Here is a 17,611-nt window from a genome sequence, read left to right on the forward strand (position 1 = left end):
GTACAGACGCCCCATATCTCCACCAACGCCATTTCCATCCCGCTAAACCTTCAGTACTATTACATTGTATCAACCACGGTGCCACAAAGTACGGCGCTCATCGCTTGTATGCAAAGATCGTCCTGCACTCGAGCAAGGTTTGGCGCTTTACACATTCTTGAACGATCTCTTCGTCTTCCCACCACCACTTCGGTTCGTCTTGAGCGTCGTCTACGAAGCTACCCCATATGTCCTTCCAGAAGGCCCGGCCGATGATCATGGAAAGCTCTTCGTTCACATTGGCAGTATCCGAGTCGATAGCGCACGGTAGCGTCATGCTCTGGTTGTCTTCCTGAACGAGCATCTCGAATCCGGCAGCTGTCAGCCAACTGGGGACCAGCGAACATGGCTTTGAGCATCTGAAGTCTCGCTCCAGATTGACGGAGAGTCTGTCCTCGATCCAGGTTCGCATCAATGGGCCGGTAGTCTTGCGTACCGGGGCAGCATCCATGATCCTGATCTCTAGGAAACCACCTGTAGCGAGCAGCTTGTGACATTCGCTGAACAGTTCCGGTAATATGGCAGAGGGTACCAGCGATGGCAACGTCGATGCTCTTATATGCGAGAAGTAGTCCTCTGGGTAAGGCAGTGGAACAGCACCAAGCTTGCGCACTGTCAAGTAGGATACGTTGCCCGGTAACTGAACACGTCGCTGGGGTTTGGTAGTGAGGAAGTGCACTGTTTGGGACGGATGCATTGCCGACAGTTGGTATACCTCAGCTGACATCGACCGTTAGAGATTGCACAGCAGCGTAACGCAAGGGCACAACATGGACTTACAGAGATTACCGTAGAGTTCAAGGATCCTTCCGGTGTTACATTCGGGCTTCGGCAGGGTCCGTTCCCGACCCAAATTCTGCATTTGGAATCCCGTCAACAGCCACAATTGTTTCTCGAGGACCAACTGTTTCTACTGTTAGCAAAGGTCTGTGCAGAGTTATAGCGACGACACGTACCTCCTCATCAACGTCTCCGCCTGTGCTCCACTGCCAATCTTCCTTCAGTCGGTCCAGGATGACTTTGGGACCGGCTCCCTCCATTCTCCGGATAAATCGTGTAAAACGGCCGAGGTCCGGTGTGGTATTCTGGGCGACTGCAACCTTCTTAGGGGTCAACCGCGACTGCAACTGTATTTCCGAAGGTACCCCTCGTGGAGTGAGACATTGCCATTGCGAGAGAGGCTTGCAGGAGACCTCGGAATTTGCGCCACCGCTCGCTTTTGAGACATGCTTAGCGTCGTCGTGTTCTTTCTCCTGGAAGCTGTCATGCAGCTCGAGTGCTTCAACTTTGGGCATTGCTTCGGTTTCAGCTGACTGTGGCCACCTACAGACAATAAGCATAAGACCGACGTTGGTGGAAACATTACTTACCCGCTGTCAACCCTCTTCGCTCCTGGCATTGACATTGGCGGGGCACTTCTATCTTCAGGGGTCTCGGAACTGGCACGAGTTCTGCTCGTAACAAAAGATCTAGGACTGACGCGGCTTGCTTGCGTTGCGTCATCGCTGCTGTCAACTACCGGCGGAGTCCTCACCGAGCGCTTTCGGTCATCTGGAATATGTCTTCAGCACATGATCGTGGTACGCTGATGCTTAATGACTTACGTGAGACGCGCGATCTCGTAGAGTCTGTCTTTCGAGAGGACTTTTCACCTTCCAGCTCCTGTACTTCATCCTGTTGCGGATGCAGAGAATCACCAGATGGAAGTTTCGCAGGAATAGTGCCTGTGTATGTCCAGCTAGGGTGCAGCGCGGGATCCTTGAGCTTGTGCGTGCGGGTCAAGTCCAACTCGGCTGGCACGGTCTTCGCGGTTCTCTGAGAATCTGTGGTTTGTCCGGTTGATGGTCGTAGTATCCTGGGTTTTATACTCTTTGCTTTCTTCAGGCCTGAAGACCACCATTGCTCACGGTCGGTAGAGCCAGAGTTTGCGGAACTAGTGGACGTTCGTGAAGTATGGATGGAGTTTGACCTGATGGATCGCTCTTTGGTCTTTCGCTCCCTCCGCGCTCCAACAGACTCCGCCTCTTGATCCAGTGGTAAGTCGGTTGCGAACATGTTTGATCACAGTGGCGAGTCTAGCGGAGTGCAGCGGGGCCACTATAAGTCGATCTTTCAAGGGGTGGGAGCGAATGATCGACTGAAGGCTATCCAGCACTCAAGGCTAGCCGCACCTCTCGACGGAAAAGTAGTCAAGTACCTGGGTGGAGGGTGTCGCAACCGTAAAGCGAGTTACGCAACGGTCCCATGTTTCCGCGGCATCGAAACGCTGTCGCACCACTCGGACCGTGGCGTTATTGACCTTTTTAGGACTGCTACCAGGGCTTCCCTAATCCGAACTCATGCGCTAGTGCTCTGCCGTGCTTCCTCCACGGCGCAAAACCACTAAGCGCACCGTGAGCTTTCGGGTTGTTGACCATACTGCTGGGGAAAGATACACCTACACGTGGTATGAGCGTGCAAAGCAACGCCTCTTGCCTTCGGTTCTTCCCCGAAAAAGCAAATACTCGGGTTGTACAGCAATTGCGACTGGCTGGCTTATCGGGCTCACTTTTCCAACTTTCGGTGTCTCCGCCCAAGGTTTTGCAGAACCGCTTGTGGCTGGATACGATTCGCACATGCCAACATGACGGCTGCTAGGTTGAATGACCGATATGATGCCGCCGACCTTGACTTGCACCCGCGGGCTACGAATTGCAACCCCAACTAGGCCGACGATCACAGCTGATCCCTCTGATCAGTTCCGTGGGATCAAAGACGGACACCGGTGCCATGGACAAAATCAGCTGCAAGGCCGCTGAACCGCCAGGGCGGCGTGAACTGTAAGTGATCTGCCCTTAGTTGCTGTCTGTGTTGTCAGAAGCAATCGGCAAGGGAGAGGCACAAGGTTCTACTAAGGCTTTTAGTCGCCCCGTCATTTTGCTGCAGATGCGGGAGGGGCACCAGACATCATCCCTTTGGCCAGTCATGATGCAGTCTGATCGACATCGGGCGTGCCTGACTAGCGTTAGCTAGGCTCCCCGGCCCCTGACTCGCTTCCGTCAAGCCACCAGAGTACGAGCCTAGACTGCCACACTCCAGCACGCTGCACGAGTCTCCGCTTCAGCTGCATGACAACGCTCCTGCCGCCGTTCAATTCACTTGTACTACGCTTGCGGCGGCCCTCTTAGGTTGTCATGCCGTCACTCCGTCCAAAAGCTTCTTAGATCGTGCTTTTTTCCCCTGCCGCGCCGCATGCCTACCCTCGTCGTTCCCGCCCATCCCTTACGGTTGATATCACATCGCCTCGAGTGTCTCTGATGTTTAGCCAGCTCGCCCTGTCGTCGATACTTTTCATTGCATTTCGGGAAGGCCCTTTGCTTATGGCCCCACCTTAAGCGATCGCATTGGCGATTGATCAATACCATATACCTTTTCGTTCCGAATCGTTCATGTTTGCTTATACTGGACGTGCGTGACACAAATATAGTCAACGCAGGGCTATCTGCTGCCGATCACTGCATCTCTTATACTGGAGATTGAAACCCCCAACTGGCGACCAACTTCACGTCTGCAACATGGAGTCCATACGTTCCTCAATCCACTCGTTCAATGTCTACGTCGGCCGGTCGACTTTCGGCAGGATATTCCGTCTCTCCGGTTGCGGGCATGTATGTTGACAGTTGTAGTAATATCTCGGACATGACTGACTGTTTTCACAGAAAGATGAGATCCTGCATACGAAGTTCACCACCGAAGTGCGGGCAGGACTTACGTCCTTCTTCACAATGGCATACATCATCGCGGTCAATGTAAAGCTCTCGAAGGATTATGTCTCGCAAAATACTAACGAGCCTAGGCTACTATCCTCGCTGATACAGGCGGTAATTGCGTGTGCAATGATGCCACAGACCCTCTGTGCTTAACGAACACGGAATACCTCATTTGCAAGCAGGGTAGGAAACGTCTACACTCTCAACAACTTCAGCTGATCCAAGCTCAGATTTGAACCGCAACCTCATCACCGCTACAGCTGCCGTAGCCGGCTTCAGCTCTTTCCTCTTTGGGTTCTTCACCAACATGCCCGTGTGTCTTGCACCGGGTATGGGCCTCAACGCATACTTCGCCTACCAGATCGTCGGCTTCCATGGCCAAGGCCTCATCTCCTACAACCTTGCGCTCACTGCTGTCTTTGCAGAGGGCTTCATATTCATCTTCTTGTCCTTGATTGGCATGCGACAATGGCTCGTCAAGATCATACCAGTATCGCTCAAGATCGCCGCGGCATGTGGTATAGGACTCTTTCTTGCAGAAGTCGGACTGAGCAACAACGCGGGCATTGGTGCCATTGCGGGCTCAAAGAGTACCCCACTTGATATCGCGGGGTGTCCTGATCAATACAAGGATGAGTTTGGCTCATGCATAAGTCACAAGATGACTTCACCCACTGTAGGTCATATGATGCCGGCTCATCAAATATTGCTAACATGTCTGGCAGATGTGGCTAGGCATCCTTGGCGGTGGTATCTTGACAGCCTACTTGATGACATACAAGGTCAAGAGCGCCATGATTCTAGCTATCTTGCTTGTGTCAATCATTTCATGGCCGTGAGCTTTTTTCATCATCTCAGTCAAGCTCAGAAGGCTAACATGCATACAGACGAGGCACTTCAGTCACTTTCTTCCCCTACACTGAGGTCGGCGATAACCGCTTCGAGTTCTTCAAGAAGGTCGTGGACTTCCATCCCATCAACCGCACATTGAACGCCCTGGACTGGAACGTCAACGCAGCACCTGGCCATTTCGCACTCGCTCTTTTCACTTTCCTATATGTTGACATTATTGACTGCACAGCTACGCTCTATTCCATGGCACGTTTCTCCGGAGTGGTGGACGCAGAGACTGGCGACTTTCCGCGATCAACGATAGCCTATTGCACAGACGCATTCTGCATCTCCATGGGTGCACTTCTCGGCTGCTCACCCGTCACTGCCTTCATCGAGAGTGGAGCAGGAATTGCAGAGGGCGGGAAAACAGGACTGACTGCCATGACCTGTGGCGTCTGCTTCCTCATCTCGATGTTCTTCGCACCTATCTTCGCTTCGATCCCACCATGGGCTACTGGAAGCACTTTGGTTCTCGTAAGTCACCTGGCACCACCTCCATATTGCTAGCGTTAACGTAAATATAGGTTGGTTGCCTGATGATGCGACAAATCTCCTCCATCAACTGGCGATACATCGGCGACGCCGTCCCAGCCTTCGTAACCGTAATGTTCATCCCATTCGGATACAGCGCAGCCTACGGTCTTATTGCGGGCTTGATGGTGTACACGGCGCTCAACGGCATGATCTATTTGACAAAGCTTATATCCGGCGGATACATCGTTCCCGAAGACGAAAATAATCGTGAATACTGGACTAGTAAGTTTCATCACATCGCGCATCCCATCTCGCCGCACTTTCCCATCATCAAATACCAGCCGCTAACTCAGGAACCCAGTCAAACCCGCCGGCAGACTCCCCTGGTTCATCTCCGCATCCCAGAACCTTGCCGATCGCGTGCGGGGAAACGACAGGAGACAAAAGTCCCCGGATGCGCTCTCCATCCGAAGCACGGAGTCGGAGTGGAAGTACCATGATCGCATTGGCTCGAACGGATCGAATCGCGAGCTCGACTCTGTCGTCATTCAAGCCTTGCCCACTGATCCTCGTCGGGAGAAGGTTTTCAGGTCCATGGGGAGATGACGGCGCCTGTGATTGGCAGGGGAACTATTCTGTTGATTTAGAGTTTCGCGCTTGTGAAATGAAATACCACGAGACATTTAACACTGCGTTCGAGGCTACTATTTTCTGCCCATGCCGTTATTTCGATGTCATGGCACTTGATGATTAGAAAACCACATTGAGCACTGGTTCGACGTCGGTGCATCCCGCACGTATGGGGGTGGTATGGACTTTGGCTCACGATCTCTAGGCCGGGTCAACGCCTTCGCTCGACTTTTGGTTCGGGTCCGCGGCATTGATACTAGTCTAACTTTGCTCCAACCCTCCCTCTTCCCCAACCTCACTCAGGCGACAAGAAGCAAGAAAGTAGCACTTTGCCCAGCCAGGGAAACTCAGCGAGACACTAGGCAGTCTCTCCGAGATCGACTCATTGCTTTCTTGCTTTTTTACTTCTAGCCGTACCTGCCACGAAAACGAGATCTACAAACTCTAAGGTTGGCGCAATACCTTCCGAGCCGCGGATTCGCAAGCAGCACGGCTGGGGTGCAGATCGCTGCCCTGTTAGAAGGGGTATGCAGCGGCACTTGACGCGTAAGTAGAGCACTACCGCTTGTCTAACAACAGTCCGCAACCGAGCGTGCATTGTCTGATCATGCCATCATTGAAAGTGTCGGCGCGTCTTTATCGATAGTAACCAAAAAGCAATTCAATGCTGACAATTCCAACTCCACAACGCCTCTCGTGTATCTGAGGAAAACGAATTGCAACTACCTAGGTACCCTTTCCCAGAATAGCACATGCGTGCGGGACTCGCATTAACGTCGACTCTCTTAATTTTGGTACGAGTCTGCGGCATGTGTACCCAGCTCAACGACGGAGATCACATTTCTTTTTGTAAGGCTGAAAAAGACAGTTGTATGACATCTCGGCAAGTAAGCATAAGCTTGCCTCGCTTCCACCATCGTCGTCTTCCTGAAGTGGGAATACTCCACACCCATCGTAGAAACCCAAACTAACCCCAGAGCGTGTATAGCGAACTCTCCTTGTACCCACTCTCGCTTCTGCAACACCAATTCGCGTCTGCACGTCTTTCTTTTCCCTTATCTCAACTCAACACAGCATGCCGCCATCGACCTGCCACACAGAGCCAGTAACGTAGCTCGCGTCGCTGCTTAGCAGGAACTGGATTATCTTCGCTATCTCAATAGGGTCGGCGCGTCGGCCGAGCACGGCGTTGTTCGGGAGTTGGAAGCCAAGTTCTGTATCGAGGGCGTCCATGAGGGGTGTGTTGACAAAGCCTCTAAAGTAGTGTCAACGTCAGCGACCGGCTCTCCTCCAGTGGCACCATTGCGCGCGCGAAAGAACGACCTAGGAGAACACGGAGAGAGTTCCTTTGAGTGGTGGAAAGAAGAACTTACGGTGCGATGGCGTTGATGCGGATTCCAGTGTGCTCCTGCTCCCTCGCGGCAGCTTTTGTGAGCCCAACGACGGCATGCTTCGAGGCGCAATAGACGGAGCATTTTGGCTTGCCGACAAGCCCTGTTATCGACGCCGCGTTCACAATCGACCCGCCTGGCACACCTGAACTTGCCACACGTATGTTGCGCAGCTCGGCTGACATGCAATTAAACGTGCCGCGGACGTTGACTGCGAAGACGGCCTCGTAGTCGGCGGCGTCGAATTTTGCCGCAGTTTCGAGTCGACCTGAGATGCCTGCGAGGTTTACTGCGCCTACATTGTGCCCACGTCAGTCAAAGCACTCCTGCAGATGTCGACTTCGCCAGACACATTCATGCGTTGAAGACAGGACGTTGGCATACCGTCGATTTGCTTCAACCCAAACCTCGTTGGCGCATGCGCCAGCCAATGCTCTACCTCTTCCCTGACTGTAACGTCCACCTTCGCCCATATCGCACTCGCCCCAAGCTCCCTCGCGAGCTGCGACACTGCTTCTTCGTTCTTATCCCCCAGCGCGACCTTTGCGCCGCTCGCAACCAGCAGCGTAGCCGTCGCACGTCCGATGCCTGACCCTGCCCCGGAAATAGCAAAGAGCTGCCCCTTGATACTATAGGGGGGCCCAGACAGTCTCTTCTCTTCATTTGAGGATGGGCGCGGGTCCTCAGGCATGGTACGGTCGGGCGATGATGATCGTCTGCGATAGAGAGTGCGACAGGGAAGGCGATAGGGATGTGCGCCGTTGCTAGGCTCGGAGAGATGCCGAGACGACGATATTGTAGCGGCTTCTGTCTATAGGTATAGCTGTTGATTCGAAACGTGCGAAATGATGATGTGATGACCTTAGCGATAGGTATGTCTGTTGACGTTCGGCGCCTATTCACGCACGGGAAGCTGTGAAGTGTGGTGGGATGCTCGACAGCATTTGCGCCTTCAAATGCCTGGATATGTATGGGCAGGCGCCATGCGGTGTGTTGCAGCACGACTTCTTGTGCTGGACGGCGGTGACGATGCACACTCTTATGCACGGCAAGTGTGGTGGGCTCAAGGCTTGATTGGGCAGTCTCATGCAGGTCGAGAACTTCAGGCGCCGTGATATACCGTTGAATGGGTTGGATAAGAGCCTCGACAAGTAGAAATCAAGAGCATGTTGGCGCTGGATGTCACGATGCAACTTGGCTGTGATATCGTGGCTGTCTCACGTAAGCCAACATGGGGTGCAATTCGTATCGCGTTGCTCAGGTTTGTCGAACGCATACTACTATTTCTTGACAAGTAAACATTCTATGAGATAATGTGACCTTCTAGCTGGGCATCGCCTTTAGTGGTTGTTCTGGTGAATGCGACATGAATCTAGCATCCTAGGTGCTGTAGGGCTAACGACATTGTCTCCAGGCTTCCAAGGTTCTCGGGCCACACGACGTCAAATCACAACTCTCTCACAACTCATACTTCACCAACACATCTCTCGCCTCCGCAAATTCCCTTTCAAGCACTCCCTCGCGTCCCTCTCTCACCCGTATCTCGCATTCAAAATCCTTCGGCGTCCTCACAATACCATCCATAAACCCAGTGTTAGGATCGATATCAATAGGCTTCCCAGACTTCTCCTTGAACTCGAAGGCCCAAAGTAGTTTCGCAATAGCAACGAAGAGACTGCGCTCAGCAAGATGCATGCCAGGACAAATACGACGACCAGCACCGAACGTGAAGTGATCTCGTGAGGCAATGTCGGGAGATGCTGCGTACTGAGCTGAAGTGTGCGTACGCGTTTCGTAGCGATCGGGATTGAAAACCGACATTGGGGATTCACAAGTGTCGACATCGCATGGGCCATGGTTCAAGGCCCAGACGTTCATGAGAACAGTCGTGCCCTTCGGGATGAAGTAGCCGTCAATCGTGTCATCTGCTTCACATTAGCCACGGTTGGTTCATGATCCGAGCGGAGTGAAGGATACCAGCGGTGGTAGAGCGCATTATCAAGGCCGCAAGAGGTCTCCATCGCATGACCTCCTTGATAATCTGCACGACATAGGGTAACCTCGCGACATCGCTCCACCCGGGCGATCGCAAGCTTCCCACCACCTCATCAACATGTCTGTGTGCTCGTTCCTGAACATCCGGATACCTAGCCATCGCCTGAATGAAGACTCGTATAGCAGACGCCGTCGTGTCACTCCCGGCATCGATCAGCGACCCAGCAAAAACATCCAAATCTCTTCTCGTAAGATCAATCCCCTTCTCGCCCTCATCAAGCACATAGTCATATACAGTCGCTGCACGCACACCCCGTTTCCTCCTCTCCAATACCGGCTCCGCCATCTGCGTAAACGCAGCATTAACCGCCCTCGAAGTCTCCTCGCTCTTATCCTTCCAATTCTTCCAGCGTCCTGTCCACAGCCCCTGTGGCACATGCACCAACCACGGTAGCAAATCGACCGGCGGTGTTGCACCAACCTCAAGCAACGCAACGTACTTGTCAAACCAAGACTTGTACTCCTCCAGCTGCTCCGCATGTCTCGTTCTTGTTCCGTAAACTAGACTCTTGATAGTGCTATTCGCGAACCTCAGTGTATGCTCCATGAACTCCTCGGGCTCTTTCACAAAATCACACAGCATCTGGCTAGCCTCCGCGTCCACAAGTCCGATGTACTCTTTCTCTACTTTCGCCTCGTTGAAACACTGCGCCAGTAACTTGCGGCATAACCTCAGTTTCTCGCCCGACGGCATGAAGACCACTAGAGGCATATTCGCGGGATCGCGCGCGATGTACTTTGTTGCAAAGACGAAGGGTGGGCGGCTGCTGTATGTCGTTCCCCTTTTGTCGATGAGCTCGCGGACGAGGCGCCGGGAGCTGAGGACGATGGTGGTGGTGTGGAAGAGCTTGAGGCTGTAGATGTCGCCGTATTGGGAGGCCCATTTTGTGAATTGGAATTGGGCGTTTTTTGTGGGTATGGCGAGGACGTTGCCGAGGAGGGGGAGGGGACGTGGGCCTAGATGGGTGGGTTAGCTTTGGGATAGGATGGGGTAGGATGGGACCAGGGATGGAGAGGGAGGTACCGGGTGGTAGATGGGCTTCTCGACGTCCTATTATGAGGATGTAGTAGAGCCCTATGACTGAGATGGCGATGCTTATTGCAGCTAAAGTACCCATGGTTCAGATGTGGGTTAAACACGTTGTTGTCCCACCAACAAGGCAGACTGAAATGGCATCGAACCTCGCCATATATACCCTTTGTTTCTTCACTAGACGTATGATCGCTCTCTTCTACATGCAGGCTCTGGTTACACGTCTGGCGGGGTAAGTTGCATTACCACTGTGTCGGTAGGCAATAGACACCCATGACCTGTAGTGTGAAGTCCAATCGCATGATGAGACCGTATACGGAGACATCGATCGATAAATAATGCACAACCGCCAAGGCATGCGTATGCCAACCATTGTACGCGAAACTCGTCTCTCCGAAGCGGTGATTGGCGGTCATTCGTGTAAGCAGGAGGCACAACGAAGACAGCCTGTAATGGTGAGTAAGCCACGCTTCTGCAACAACTTTCGAGAAGATGTAATCAGGAGACTTGAGATGTGGAGAGTAAGAAATTATCTGGTATTATGCTTGAACGAGAAAGGTAAAGCAGCAACCACATCGTAGACATCCATCATCACTGCGATAGCACCCTACAACAGCGCACCAGCAAACGCCGACATTACAAGCATGCCCAGCATACCCACCGCAGTCTTCGACACACCCACATGCACCGCAGCCCCCGTATCCGGCTTCCCATCCTCGCCCGTAGCATCCGGACCACTACTACCCGTGCGACTCGCACCACCACTAGGCGTGCCCGTCGCACTCGCAGTATTATTCCCCGAGCAAAGGATATCCCTCGGATTAACCCCGTTGTCCATGAAGCAAGTCCTTAGATCAGCAACCGTCTGTTCGTAACTAAGACAGTAGTATCCGCAGGAGCCGTTGAATTCCTCGACCGGTGCGTCTTTGCAGCATTGTTTGAGTGCGGAGGAGGTGTTGGACGCGACGCCCGTTGTGCTGCCTACGCCGCAGAATATGTCTTGTGTGGGGAAGACGGAGAAGTCGGCTGTGGTGCACGAGGTGCTTGTTGCGCTTGGAGAGGCGGCGGAGGATATGAGGGACATTTTGGGTGAGGTGGAGGTGAGGTTTGAAGGCTGGATTACTGGAGTGGTGGTTAGCAAGGTGATGCATAAAGGATGTTCAAGGACTTACATTGGGTACAGTCGTAGGTATTGTAGTAGTCTGACAGCGAGTACCAACGTTCTCTTGTTCACTGCAATGTATAGGTAAGTAGTCGGAGAATTGTTAGTGATCTAGCAAACAGGGACGATTAAACGGTCAAGAAATATCCGCAGAGCCAGAGCCAGTGCCAACGGCTTAGCCGCTAAGCACGTCACACGATACTTCCAGCAAGATCCATGAGGCCATGGCTCTGCCCTGTTCTGGTTCCAAGGCCCAGTTGTTGACATGAGGCAGTGGCGCGTTGCTCGGGGCGGTGGCTCATGGCTCCACTTGGTTGCTCAGGGGACCCGCGTTCGACGGGTTATTTTTGGAGTCGTGACGGCCCTTTCGGCAGCTGCTTGCCGAGGTGCAATCACAGCGTGGGCAGTTTTCTTGCTTGGAAGAGATGTTTGTATAAGGGCCTTTGGTAAAAGTCGAGGTTGTACTTTCGCATCGTGTAGTTGGTGTTGCTTGCTGGATTTGGGGATTTGGGAGATGCCGCGCGCTTTGGCTTGATGAGGATAGCGTCGCGTATGGTTCCGAGGTCACGGCGAGAAACATGCTGCATCCATGATCGTGCTTACTGAACCAAAGTTTATGTCGACTTCATGTAAAAACTTGCTCTTGGAGTCAATTCTGATGCCTATAATATATACAACGAAGTTTAAATACCCTCTTTTACTCGAGTCCAGCCAACTCCATCTCGGTGGCAGCGTACATGAACGCACCAGCACCCTTACCATCGTTGGTCAGGGTCTCAACACCAGTGTAGTACTCGTACGACGCATCGCCCTTCAAACTTCCCACAGTAACCGTGCCGGTGAAGCTGATGGTGCCGTTCTTCTCGTACTGGATGAACTCGTCCAACATCAGATCCCACGCCTTGGACGCAGTCTGCTGGTACTTCTTCTCCAACAAACCGAGCCTGACACCCTTCATGTACGCGTAGGTGAACATGGCGGTTGCGCTCGACTCGATGTAGTTGCCTTCCCTTCTAGCAAGTTCCGGGTCCATGAGCAACCACCATCCGCCGCTGGTGTCTTGCACGTCGTTGATACCGGAGGCGAGCGTGACGAAGTAGTCGACGAGCTTAGAGTAGCCCTTGTGTGTCTTGGGGAAGACCTCTAGAACCTCAACCAGCGCAACGAAGTACCATCCTAGAGCACGGTCCCAGACGTATGGGGAGGCACCAGTCTCTGGGTCAGCCCACACAGTCGATTTGTCCTCGCTGTAGCCGTGGTACAGAAGGTTGGTTGTCTCGTTTCGGCAGTGCTCCTCAATCAAGTCGAATTGCAACTCGATGTCGTTCCAGGCTGTGATGTTGTTGGGCTCGAAGTACGATGTGTAGGTCGCGTAGAAGGTATCAGCCATGTAGATGCCGTCTAACCACATCTGGTTCTCGTAAGTCGGGGCCCTGTGCCAGAAGCCGCCGGTGGGGGTGCGCGGCCATCGGTTCAGCTGCTCTCGGAGGCCCTTGGCCGCAACAACGTATTTCTCGTCCTTGCGTCCTTCCGAGTTCCAGAAGTAGAGGATGTTGTTGCCAAACCGGATATCGTCCAAAGTGTAGAAAGTTGCGTTCCAGCCCTTGATGGTACCGTTCGAGGTGACAACGGACGAGACCGCCTCGGAGGCATACTCAAGCAGAGCAGTGTCGTTTTGCGTCACGGCGGCTTTCTGGATGCCTTCGCGAATGACGGACGAGACGTAGTGGTTGTCGACCTTCTGGCCCTTGGACAAAAAGGAAGTAGCCATCCATGTCGAGTACGGCTGGGTGGAGTTCTTCGCCGCGACGGCGGTCGTAGCCAAAGCTAGGGTAAGAGCCGTAAGATGCATGGTTGCGAAACGGTATTATCGACAAGCTAGGAATATCGGAAACAAATCGAGGACCCTGAGGAGACAAACGGGAACACTTGCGGATACTTTATCTGACACCGTTCGCCCGTCGCTCTTTATAGCCACTGCGCGGCGTCTGTGGACATTGAACATCTTCTCCCCAAGGCTGCCACTACTGCAGTTGATGCAATCTAAATCCATGTTCATGCAGCCTCAAAGCGCCCCGGTCTCTCCACCTTGCGGTCCTGAGCGCCTGGTTGAGAATTTCCGCGAGCGGACGTTTGCCCATCATCGACGAAATTGGGAAGGTCTGGCCATGGTCCCTCGCTTGGCAGCGGAGAAATTGGTGATTGGAGATGTAGTGGCGATGGGGCCAAAATAGTCAGCAACCGTAAGCTGGAGGACGAGGTGCAGGTGAGGGATCGGAATATCTCGAGTGACATGAACATCAGTGCTTGTCCAACCTTGCAGCGACGTTGGAGGAACGCTTCTCCTTTGCGGCGTTGAGGCGACTTTGATCTGGGAAGGAGCTCACCCTGAACAGGCTGAATGGTCCACACTGGAGTGGGTCTCCCTGCACTAGCGGAGTCAAGCATCCTAAGTCCGCGGGACGTTTCTTGCGCACTGCTTGTCACTGCGCCAATAAATGCCCACACTCTAACCTCTCGTCAAGGGTAGGAGAGGCCCAAGTCTCTGGGAAGCCTTCGTTGTGCAGTCAAATGTGCTGATGATTACTCAAGCTTAGTCTCACAAACATACAGCCAAGCGTTTCTTCAAGTACCTCCACTGGCCCTAGCGCTCTACAAATTACCGACAAGCAAGAACGATGAAAATCGCTGTACAGAAATTTCCGACCACTTGAACGCATCGATGTGAGAGCTTGTTGCGTAGAGGACGGAGTGGTCTTGCACCACCCGCAGGCGGCGCTTAGTTTCCTCACACATCGAGTCTTCCGGACGATTCCCAACTCCGACTATACACACAGATTTTTGTTTTCGACAAAATTATGTAGGAACTGATCTGTAAAATCAACGGAGTCCATTTCGTCCCCCAATCCAATGTCAGGCCTGGACCTCACGCTTCATGTAACGGATTGCGTACTCCCGACCTATAACGTATCCCTCTTCACCACAGACCACCACCGTCCAAACCTCATGATGCCCATGTCATATCCTTTCCACCAGCAATATCCCCAAGAGATCGCCCACGTCGAGCCCAGAATGACCGCTAGTCCAACAAGATTGGAGTTCTTCCACGACCAAGGCTCCTGTCCCTGCCGTAGCGTTAGCTACCAACCAGCACTGTAACGTGGTTAAAGTCTTACTCCTGTGCCCTTCTCTCCGCTCACAATCCCTTTCTCGACATCGTCTGGTTGCGCAACAGCCTTGATCGAGTTGAGGGTGAGCGAGAAGTCGCCTTCTTGGGTACCGAAGAAACTACTGATCGTCAATTGCTGTGAAATCGTGATTGCGTGGGGCGAACAATGTTACCTTCTCATCATGATGCTAAACCGCTTGACGTTCTTCAAATCCATTGGCTTCGCATCATTCTTCTCTTTCCCGCGATACGTAGGCTTCATTGCACGCCATGGCACGAACAACCCAAGCTCGCTTTGCGATTCAAAGTCGTACTCCCAGCTGATAGTTGATTGCTCCCGTCCATCTGCCATAAGCGGCAGAATCTCGTCTTTGAGCGTTAGTGTGTACTTCTTGCCGTCGTGCTTTCCTAGATCGAGATAAATGCCATCGTAGGTAGATAGGTCCCAGGTGCGATCCTCGCCGGTGGTGCGTTGACTGGCAAAGCCGGCGCCGCCGAGAGCGGTGATGTCGAGATTGCCGTGGAAACGCGCGGAAGAGCCGTTGATGGTAAGGTAGGACTAGTAATCATACATTAGTTATCAAATTATTTCATTCATTTTGAGAGATGGGTTTTACCTGAGACGCTCCTCCTCTCACACGGTCATCACTGTCCGTCCAATCCGAAGCTTTCCAACCTCTGCACGCCCATGCATTAGCTTCAAAGCGACAGTGCATTACCCAAACACTTACTTATCACCACCAAAAAGAACTAGCTCTTTCTCGTTACCCATTTTTGCTGAAATGCGATAAACGTTGATTGTGTTGATGGTATCAACTCTCACAAACCCTGGAGATGTCCAAATGCAGTAGTGACCTCATCGGCAGGGGTCCGTGCGGCGTCTCACACAAGCACACTCATTCGTCTGCCGACCAAGTATCCCCATACCACTAGCCATAGCGCGTTTTCATCGCAACCCCAAGTGGTCCTACATATTATCCGAAAAACATGGATTTCCGAGATGCTTCGCGTATGAGCGATGCAGATAAGTCTATCCTAGCCGAGCCGTACCGACCGTTTTACAAGATATTTGGAGGCCAGCCCATCTTAGTTAAACAGTGTGTGCAACCTAGTCTACGTAATTCTCGTTCAAGCCCTAACGTGCGCCTCAGAAACAATGACTACGATCGAGTAGCCTTCAGAGAGAGGCCATGGATGGGTGTGCTGCTGTTCGATAACGTGTCTTCGGATGCAAGGGATCATGCTGCGAACGAACGAAGTATGTCAGGATCTGCTGAAAGTACAAGAAGATTGCGTAGCTAACAGATATCACAGCTTTCCTGTCATGGCTGAAGCTTAGTGTGTACATGGCCATCGTGTCTGTTGCCATCGTCATGTCGTTCCATCTCAAGTCGGAGCCCACTCCACTTGGTAAGTCAATAACAAAGTCTCATCGCATCATGCTTACAACTCTGTACAGAAAAACGTTTCGCGTTGCCACTGGGAATCGTCTTCTGGCTTCTTTCGATAGCGTGCATGTTGTCTGGGTTGTCGAACTACATCAACACGGTCTCCCGGTACAGCACGCGGCGGGCGCTCGTGCAGACAGGTTGGAAGACGCAGGTCGTGTTCACCGTGGTGTCAAGTGCGATCGTTGCGACGTGCATACTGTTTCTCTCTACGAATGCAGAGAAGTAATTCGTGTTTGATAGATTGTATCTTGCGGATGCTTTCAATGCAGTATGTGAAATATCATGATGAATCGTTACGCCTATGCTAGTGTTTTACTAGCATATTTGGTTGTTCCCCTACTTATTCGCCCATACACTTGGTCCCGCGCCTGCAAACACCATGCTTAATCAGCCTCGAGGATGGCCCAGGTCTGGTCGTCAACAGTGGTGTAAATCAGACCACCCGACAATAGATCATCACCAGCCTTTGCAACATCGGTTGTATCCATACCAAGTTGCGCCGCAATCTCGTGCTGGTTAAGACCCTCGTTGGACTGAGGAGTGGTCTTAAGATGGTTGAACACCCTCTTCGCCGACGCAGTGTAACCGGCAAGATCATATCCGCCGCCGTAGTTAGCGCCATCTCCCGCTTGTTGCTGTCCTCCAGCGCCATTCGTAGCGGCACCACCCTGCGCACTGCCAGGAGGCCCACGCGTGAAGTATAGATGTACCGCGGTCGCTTCAAGCAGGTGATAGGAGACTTCGTTCATGTCTTCGACTGGACGGATTACGGTCGCTCCGACGGATCTTCGGTCGTTGAAGCTCTTCAGCTTGCCCCATGCTCGGCAGTAGGCGCCTTCGACAAGTTTCGCTTTGGTAGGGTTGGTCTGCTCTGCAGCATCGGAATCGACCCACTGCTTGACCTCTACGCTGCCAGTGCCATCGTCGAGCCTATACGTTGTGTTTGTAGTCTGGTTGGATATGTTGCGTACTTGACCGACGAATGTGAGCTTAGGAAGCGGTTAGTATAGCCGTTGGACCATGGAACTCGTGCATACCTGAGTAATTGGAGTGCCGTCGATTTTGAACACGTCGTTGCTGCCGGCTTCAAGTTGAGCATCAAGTATCTGCTTGATGGTGACGGGTCGCAGGGTATCTTGGGCACGGTCTTGCCGACCTCCAGGGCTCTGTGTACTACCACCCTCTCCCGGTATGAAGCCGCCTCCGCCAGCACCACCGCCAGCGCCGTAAGAGGTGGTGCTGTACGAGGTTTCGTAGCCGCCGTAATTGTCTAAAGAGGTTAGAACGAAGGGCTCAATGGTGTTAAGAAGGGGATTGCATACTCATCTCGTGGGTGTGGGTTGGGTGACGCGATGGCAGAAGTTCGGTGAGGGCAAAACGCGTCGGACGCGCCTGCCTCATCGCGGGGCACGTGGAAGCTAGCGACGAGATGCGCCATGCTCATCCCTGCCGCCAAGATTTCGAGAGGCCCGTGCCCGAAATTTTCCAACAGCCAGACTGGAGGCGCGACCTTCAGACGTCAGGTAGGCAAAGTGCATCACGTCGCCTCCGAGCCCTACCAACC

General features: G+C 52.8%; 7 protein-coding genes across 7 annotated transcripts; 2 read left to right on the forward strand and 5 right to left on the reverse strand.

Moving 5' to 3' along the window:
- Window positions 1-97: 97 nt before the first annotated feature.
- J4E86_008995 (uncharacterized protein) lies at window positions 98-2,094 on the reverse strand (the record flags this gene model as incomplete). The annotated part of the gene is made up of 5 exons (XM_051449503.1): window positions 98-759; window positions 820-943; window positions 996-1,362; window positions 1,410-1,590; window positions 1,644-2,094. The coding sequence occupies 5 exons, from the start codon at window positions 2,092-2,094 to the stop codon at window positions 98-100; spliced, it is 1,785 nt and encodes a 594-aa protein (XP_051299357.1).
- A 2,001-nt stretch (window positions 2,095-4,095) lies between these two features.
- On the forward strand, window positions 4,096-5,762 carry J4E86_008996 (uncharacterized protein; the record flags this gene model as incomplete). The annotated part of the gene is made up of 5 exons (XM_051449504.1): window positions 4,096-4,464; window positions 4,514-4,623; window positions 4,676-5,156; window positions 5,207-5,438; window positions 5,518-5,762. 5 exons carry the CDS (start codon window positions 4,096-4,098, stop codon window positions 5,760-5,762), a joined length of 1,437 nt encoding a protein of 478 aa, XP_051299358.1.
- A 1,089-nt stretch (window positions 5,763-6,851) lies between these two features.
- Window positions 6,852-7,868, reverse strand: J4E86_008997 (uncharacterized protein; the record flags this gene model as incomplete). The annotated part of the gene is made up of 3 exons (XM_051449505.1): window positions 6,852-7,041; window positions 7,160-7,472; window positions 7,562-7,868. 3 exons carry the CDS (start codon window positions 7,866-7,868, stop codon window positions 6,852-6,854), a joined length of 810 nt encoding a protein of 269 aa, XP_051299359.1.
- A 767-nt stretch (window positions 7,869-8,635) lies between these two features.
- Window positions 8,636-13,279, reverse strand: J4E86_008998 (uncharacterized protein; the record flags this gene model as incomplete). Its single annotated transcript, XM_051449506.1, has 4 exons — window positions 8,636-9,102; window positions 9,155-10,189; window positions 10,887-11,387; window positions 12,187-13,279. 4 exons carry the CDS (start codon window positions 13,277-13,279, stop codon window positions 8,636-8,638), a joined length of 3,096 nt encoding a protein of 1,031 aa, XP_051299360.1.
- A 1,108-nt stretch (window positions 13,280-14,387) lies between these two features.
- J4E86_008999 (uncharacterized protein) lies at window positions 14,388-15,368 on the reverse strand (the record flags this gene model as incomplete). The annotated part of the gene is made up of 5 exons (XM_051449507.1): window positions 14,388-14,552; window positions 14,604-14,715; window positions 14,770-15,155; window positions 15,214-15,274; window positions 15,328-15,368. The coding sequence occupies 5 exons, from the start codon at window positions 15,366-15,368 to the stop codon at window positions 14,388-14,390; spliced, it is 765 nt and encodes a 254-aa protein (XP_051299361.1).
- Window positions 15,369-15,583: 215 nt separating this feature from the next.
- On the forward strand, window positions 15,584-16,273 carry J4E86_009000 (uncharacterized protein; the record flags this gene model as incomplete). The annotated part of the gene is made up of 4 exons (XM_051449508.1): window positions 15,584-15,693; window positions 15,748-15,854; window positions 15,911-16,006; window positions 16,056-16,273. The coding sequence occupies 4 exons, from the start codon at window positions 15,584-15,586 to the stop codon at window positions 16,271-16,273; spliced, it is 531 nt and encodes a 176-aa protein (XP_051299362.1).
- A 157-nt stretch (window positions 16,274-16,430) lies between these two features.
- Window positions 16,431-17,448, reverse strand: J4E86_009001 (uncharacterized protein; the record flags this gene model as incomplete). Its single annotated transcript, XM_051449509.1, has 3 exons — window positions 16,431-17,036; window positions 17,085-17,317; window positions 17,370-17,448. 3 exons carry the CDS (start codon window positions 17,446-17,448, stop codon window positions 16,431-16,433), a joined length of 918 nt encoding a protein of 305 aa, XP_051299363.1.
- Between the last annotated feature and the right edge of the window lie 163 nt (window positions 17,449-17,611).

The sequence above is a fragment of the Alternaria arbusti genome (assembly GCF_024043155.1).
Source record: "Alternaria arbusti strain BMP 1465 chromosome Unknown scaffold_15, whole genome shotgun sequence".
Classification (NCBI taxonomy): Eukaryota; Fungi; Ascomycota; class Dothideomycetes; order Pleosporales; family Pleosporaceae; genus Alternaria; species Alternaria arbusti.